This window comes from Chlorocebus sabaeus, chromosome 12, assembly GCF_047675955.1.
Source record: "Chlorocebus sabaeus isolate Y175 chromosome 12, mChlSab1.0.hap1, whole genome shotgun sequence".
Taxonomy (NCBI): domain Eukaryota; kingdom Metazoa; phylum Chordata; class Mammalia; order Primates; family Cercopithecidae; genus Chlorocebus; species Chlorocebus sabaeus.
The window spans coordinates 67,577,168-67,584,308 of NC_132915.1; the positions used below are offsets into that span (position 1 = coordinate 67,577,168).

Sequence of the window (7,141 nt, forward strand, 5' to 3'; positions counted from 1 at the left end):
GGACACTTGTATTTCTATAGGAGTCTCTGGGGGAAGAGGGAGAAGACTATAGATACTTACACTTTCCCCATACTGTGAGGAGGAATGGGGCAGTCATTCCCAAGTTAACATAATACTTCTCATAGTATTAATTTAGTATTTTAGCCATTTTGGAGGGAAGCCGTGAGTGACTTAACATGATACTCTTCCTTATGAAAGTATTTTCCAGTGTTATGTGTATTTATCATAGTAGAAGGTGAAAAAAAAAAAAAAGTTGAGTTTAGTGCCCTACAGGAACCTTTAGCAAGTTTGAGTACAAGTCTCCGTGTAGACATATATGTATACATATATGGATATAAACACTCACAGACCTAAAATACTGTAAGGTAAATGGTGTCATCTCATTTTGTAGATGTTATAAAGTGAGACACAGAGAAGTTAAGTAGCATAGCTAGTAGGTTGCATAGCTGGTAAATGACCAGAGCTAGGTTCTGACACAAGTTTATCAGACTCCAGAGACTTTCTCTCATGCCACACTGTTTCTAGAAATGTGCTGTCCGACACAGTAGCTACTAGCTGCATGTGACTATTTTAGTTTAGTTAAAATTAAATACAATTTAAAATTCAATTCTTTGGTCACACAACCATATTTCAGGTGCTCAGTAGTAAAGTGTGGTTGCCGTCCTAACAGACCGCACATATTTCTATCATTGGCCCCATTGAAGAAAGGTCTGTTAGGTAGTAGTGCTCTAGAACCTTACCTTTGAGTGGTGTTAGGAAAGGACAGTCATGTACCCACGTGTCTAGAACATAAAGCAGACCTCATAAATAGGCTGTGTTTATAGAGAGAAAAGTAAGATTCTATGAAATCCGAGAGCAGGGTTCTGATAATTTTGCTTAAAGCGGAGAGGAGGAGATCAGTAGCTGGGGCCTTAGCAGTTAAGTATTACCTCAAAGAATTACCAGCCTTTCTAGATTCAGTGATGCCACTTCTTGCTGCAAGTACCTTGGTATGTAACACCTAGAGCCACGTTCTGGCTCTGCCACTTTCTGGCTGGGTGATGCTGGGAAAGTCATCTAACCTCTCAGCCTGTTTCTTTCTCTGTAAAATGGAAATAAACCATGCCTTGTTTTTCTTTTCCTTTAAAAAAAATCAAAATCAAAATTTTATAAACTCTTCAGAGTGAGCTGGAGGGGGGGGAATTATTAAAGCTTTACGGGAGTGTATTGAGCCCATCATTGCCAGCAGAAAGTCTTAAATGGCCCACTTTGAATTATTATATGTTGGCTGTAGCCATTTCTAAATTATAACAAGAATGAGCAGGCTTGGCCCGTAGGACTTGCTCAGTTTTTCTATATGGCCCATTAGGAGAATAATGATTAGCAGGCCGTCTCCCTGTTGTTACTGCTCAAATGGTCAAATAGTGATAAATTGTAGCCAAGTCCCCCATGTTGTTACCAAGACAAGTGCCACTAAATATCCCTGGCCTAGATAAGAACCCATGGTATTTCTGAGTGAGAAGACAGTGTCTCTGAACCACAACAGGACTTTGAGGTATATGTGTGTGGGTGGCAGAGTGGGGGCTACTTTCACTGTAGAATATAAGTCTTAACATTTGGCCAGACACAATAAAATGCTTCCCCTGGAGGAGATTTAACACACTAGAATCTAAATGGTATTTTCCTTTTGTTCCTTTGCCTTCTGTAGCGAAGTGATGATGATGACAGAAGCAGTGACAGGAAAGATGGGGTTCTTGAGGAACAAATAGAAAGACTTCAAGAAAAAGTGGAATCTGCTCAGAGTGAACAAAAGAATCTTTTCCTCGTCATATTTCAGGTATCTTGGCTTGGGACATTTATACATAAAAGGAAACAATATGTTTCTTTAGTTTTAGTTTTTAAAAATGTTACTTTTCATTGTAAAAGGAAATCACATTTATAGAAGAGATTAAAAATAAAAAAATTTAGGAAGGAAATAAAATACTCAGAGGCAACCATGTATGTTTCTCCGTTTCTCTGCTGTTTACTTAGTATTCTTGCATGAGCATTTCTCCATGCTTGAAAAAAAATTGTGGGTTGCTTTTGTTATATATGTCTCTTTTAATTATTCCTCATTGCTGATCATTTTCCTTCCATGAACATTTTAATGCAGATTCCTGTTAACATTTCTGATTATTTCATTAGAATAGATGCCAGGAAGTAATATTACTAGGGTAAGTAATTTAAGATCATTAAAGGTCTTTATGTATTGCCAGGAAGGACGTACCAACTCATGTTATTACCAGTCTGCCTTTCTAGGTGACTTAATGAATAATGAAAGTTAGGCACACACACCACAAAGACAGGGTAGAACAAGCAATACTTTGGGGTTTCTTTGTCATGAATTTTTTTCTGAAGTATAAGATTCTATTTCTAGTACTACCTTCTCCCTTTCCAGCGGTTTATCATGATCTTGACTGAGCACTTAGTACGATGCGAAACTGATGGGACCAGTGTATTAACACCGTGGTATAAGAACTGTATAGAGAGGCTACAGCAGATCTTCCTACAGGTATGTGGGGAACTTTGATTAGATAATAAACAATACTATTCTCAGCCACAAAGATTTTTCATTAAAAAAAAAAATCCTTGTCAAATTTGTTAGGAGGCAATGTAGTACCTGTTAGACCCTTTAGCTCATGTCCATTTGCTGCTACCATTGCTCATCAGAATATTTAGGCTTAAACTGATTCTATACCACTTAGATTCCTAATCGCATCACAACCCCCCCCACACACACCCCCGCCTCACCTTTTTTTTTTTGAGATGGCGTCTCACTCTGTTGCCCAGGCTGGAGTGCAGTGACACGATCTCAGCTTACTGCAACCTCCACCTCCTAGGTTTAAGTGATTCTCCTGCCTCAGCCTCCCACATTGCTGGGATTACAGGCGCCCGTCACCACTCCTGGCTAATTTTTGTATTTTTAGTAGGGACAGGGTTTCACCATGTTGGTCAGGCTAGTCTCAAACTCCTGACCTCAGGTGATCTGCCTCCACCTCCCAAAGTGCTGCTGGGATTACAGGCATGAGCCATGGTGCGCAGTCTCCTAATTACCATTTTCTGTGCTGGGGATCCTAGCTGTAATATGAAATGTAGAGGACAAAAATATCAAGAGGACAGTAATTGGATTTATAAGTCCCTAAAAATCCAAGATTCAGGTGGTAAATTGTACACAGAATCAAGGTAAGCTCCCAAGGGTCCCTCTGCAAAAGCAAAATGCCAGCACCTATTCTCACCTAGATTTAAGTTAAAGGTATATAGGAGAGTGGAGCTAATTCATTGTGTCTTCAGACACTACTCCCCTAAATCTTCATTTGTTCATTCTAGAAGAATGATTAATGTAGAAGTCACTCTAAGTTCAATTATTTGAGCCTCCAAATAGGGATTCCCTCTGATTTTAGTTACTGCCAGTTTTAAAAGCTTTAACAGTCTCTAGTCCTACAGGAATCTCTGAGTGTTTTCAAGGCTTATAGAGGAACACATAGAAAAAAGTGTATTTCATTTTCTGACTCTTTATCTTCCAGTTAGTCCTTGTCTGGCTGCTTTTTAAAAAGTCATAATGTATTATGCCCTGATTGGGGAGTGAGCCAGCTGAGTCAAGTCTGTAATAGTACTAGTAGCAAGCAGGCACTGCTGCCACTGCCTTGAATCATGAATTCTATTTACATGAAGTTGGTAAGAACTGGATTTTTTAAAAAGCTATTGAGCATTCATTTGTTTCATTTCTTTTTTTGTTGTTGTTGTTAATGTTAGGGACTTTTAGGGGTCCATTATTCCTATTAGCACTTTTTTTCCCCTTCCTTTTTTTCATCATTCTGCAGCGTGGGTGTGCTGCTGAAGGAAATGTTCAACAAGATTGCTTATGTGCTTTTTCCTGACCTAACTACCCCCTTTTCTGTGTCCACAGCATCACCAGATAATCCAGCAGTACATGGTGACCCTGGAGAACCTCCTCTTCACTGCTGAATTAGACCCTCATATCTTGGCCGTGTTCCAGCAGTTCTGTGCCCTGCAGGCCTAAGGGTCGTTTTTTCATCAAGTTTTTTTTTAATATCTTAAAATAATTTGTCTTATTTTTTGATGGTTTGAATGCTTGCTTTCTTGTAGTATCTTTTCACTTCTTAAAGGAAACAAAGGGGGAAGAGGACAGTGGATAACATGGCATTACTTTTAATTGCCCTGAAAAGCAAATACGTCCTAATGGCAGTAATGTGACGATGACCATGATGTATTATATATGTGACAGATACAACTTCTCTGTGATCAGTTTGGTATTTTTTTCTCCTTAAGGCACAAAATAATTGGTTTGAGGTATGTGAAACACTAGAGGTCAACCTTACATAGTATATAGAACTGATGGGTTTACCCAGCTACCCAGTAGCATAACTTTTCACAGCTCGGGGATAACTTAACATGGCTGAAATAAAACTAAAAGTATGGTTTTTAAACTTTGGCATTTCATGATTTATCATCTCACTCTACTCTAAAACTGGTTTCTTACTGAAGGTGTTCTCCATTTGAAATTTTCTCTTCAAAGTATTTTTAAGTAGTATCTTAAGACACAACTTGTTAGTAATAAAAGTGTTACTAGTTGGAAGAGTAGTTCTCAAATTTGTCTTAATGTAAATCACCTGGGAATCTTTCACGTTATTTTGAAATGTAAACCACTGTCTGAGGGTGGAACGCAGACATCCTCAGTAATCCTTAGTTTCCCCAGGTGATTCCAGGTTTGGTCACCATTATCTTAGAGCATCTACTCACTTCCTCTAGCCTCTGGGTTATTTGTCCAAGGTCTTGTAGTGAGTTACAGAATACTAAAGTGGATGTAGAAGTGGTCAGATTGACTGAAACCATACCCTGAATTAGATGTGAGTTTAGATTTTGTTTATATGGATCCTGATCCAAAAAACTACGAAGTCCTGAGCTTGTTTCCTATATGGTGTTGATGCTGAAATGACAGCCGTTTGTAAAATAATACACAAGTATGAGGAATTGTCTGACATTCCAAATTTAGAGGATTTTTAGACTTTTTTCATTAAACCTTAGAAAAAAATTACCAGTAATCCTACAACTACTGGTAGTGGTGGTGTGCATTTGCACAAAATAGGTATAATTTTTTTCTTATTACATCCCAAGTTGATGATGCATTAAGTGTTTTGCATATTTTGATATATTTTCACTTTGGTTTACCATACATTTGAGTGGCTACAGAATGTGGTCCACTTAATAGACGGGAATTCCTAGGATTTTTAAATACCATACTATTTAAGACAAAATACAAAATATTCAGAAAAATCCAGGTTGCGTGGTGGGTTAGTAAAACTAAAACCAGGTTCTTGGCTAAATATTCTCATTTATACTGTTTCTCCTTCCCATTGCTTAAGCACAGCACAAACTATGTAATTATATATAATTACAATTGACCCCTGAACAACATGGGTTTGAACTGTGTGGTCCCCTTACACATGGGTTTTCTTCCACCCCTGAGATGGCAAGACCAGCCCCTTGTCTTCCTCAGCCTGCTCGACATGAAGATGATGAGGATGAAGACCTTTATGATGATCCACTTCTACTTATTAAATAGTAAATATATTTTTTCTTATGATTTTATTTTTTCTGTATTTTCATAAGAATATAGTATATGGGCTAGTCGCAGTGGCTCATTCCTGTAATCCCAGCACTTTGGGAGGCCGAGGCGGGCGGATTACAAGTTCAGGAGATCCAGACCATCCTGGCTAACACGGTGAAACCCTGTCTCTACTAAAAAATACAAAAAAATTAGCCAGGCGTGGTGGCATGTGTCTGTAGTCCCAGCTACTCAGGAGGCTGAGACAGGAGAATCGCTTGAACCTGGGAGGTGGAGGTTGCAGTGAGCCAAGATCGTGCCACTGCACTCCAGCCTGGGTGACAGAGCAAGACTCTGTCTCAAAAAAAAAAAAAAAAAATATATATATATATATATATATATATATAGCATATAACATACAAAATGAGTTAATAAACTGTTATTGCTAAGTCTCCAGTCAGCAGTGGGCTATTGGTGGTTAAATTTTGGGGGAGTCAAAAGTTATATGCAAATTTTTGTGCAGGGTGTCGGCATTGCTAACCCCATGTTGTTCAAGGGTCGACTGTAGTTTAAAATGACTCCTGTCTCAAAAAACCAAAGGATAACCTTTAAGGGATTGGTAACTTTGACTCGAAACTGCTTTGTAATCTTTTCACAATGTACTGAAAAGTGTGGCTAGTTATGTTTGTAGGTTTTAATTTCTTTTCTCTTGGTCCTCTCTTCATGTATAATGGTTGCTTTTAACAGCTGTTCGCTGATGTGATCCTGCTCTGTCCCAGTCTGGCAGCTTAAGTGTATGGAAAAACTGAACTAGGAGTTGAGTTTTGAAGAAATAAAGGTGTGTAAGAGCAAACATTCAACAGTTGCTGTCCCCACTAATGAAGTTCGTACAGACAAAAGATGGCATGTCACTGTACATCATACCTTGCAATAAATGCTCTGTTAAATTGTGTTGGTGCAATTTAACATGCTTTTGTCAAAGTAAACATACTGTTTTCCTAATTTATAATTACACTTGAAAGATGAAGAAGGGGCCTTGCCAACCTGTGTAGCGCAGATTTAGCTGTTAGTGATGTCTGGATACCAGGATTGTCTTAAACTGATTGATAAGGGTGTAAAGGGTGAATAGAAGCATCCCTTAACCACACAGATCTATTTTCTGTAATATAGTGGCCTTGATAATACATGCTCTTTAACTAGTGGTTATTATGTGCCAGGTGCTATAGGTTCACCCTATTAACTACTTCAAACAATCCTTTGAGAGATGATTATGCCCTCTTAATCAGATAAAAACAGGCTTTTGGAGTAATTTACCCAGGGTCCACAGCTAGTAAGTGGAATCTGAACCTAGATCCACTTGGTCCAAGAGCTCCTTTCCCCCCACAATGCTCTTACAGCAACCTGAACCCCTAGTTACTCTGTTGTCATCAAGCTGAAAGCTCTTTTCCCCAGACACATCTTGCTGCCCATTCAGAATCAGTTTTTACTGAGCTGTAATATTTAGCATAGCACATATTAATCGAGTGTGAAAGTGTTTTAAAAAATCAAACTTGAAAA

At 38.5% G+C, this 7,141-nt stretch overlaps 1 protein-coding gene across 5 annotated transcripts in view; it reads left to right on the top strand.

Annotated features, from left to right (window-relative positions):
• NCBP1 (nuclear cap binding protein subunit 1) overlaps positions 1–6,570 on the top strand; it is a 40,083-nt gene extending 33,513 nt beyond the window's left edge. For 4 of the 5 annotated variants that reach the window (XM_007968654.3, XM_073021792.1, XM_073021793.1 and 1 more), the window contains 3 exons: positions 1,688–1,816; positions 2,417–2,530; positions 3,926–6,570. In XM_007968654.3, the coding sequence (XP_007966845.1) occupies positions 1,688–1,816; positions 2,417–2,530; positions 3,926–4,039 (357 nt within the window). In that variant the 3' untranslated portion in view covers positions 4,040–6,570. The remainder of the gene's footprint in view (positions 1–1,687; positions 1,817–2,416; positions 2,531–3,925) is intronic. The other variant, XR_012094835.1, reaches the window with a different exon arrangement.
• Positions 6,571–7,141: the final 571 nt, after the last annotated feature.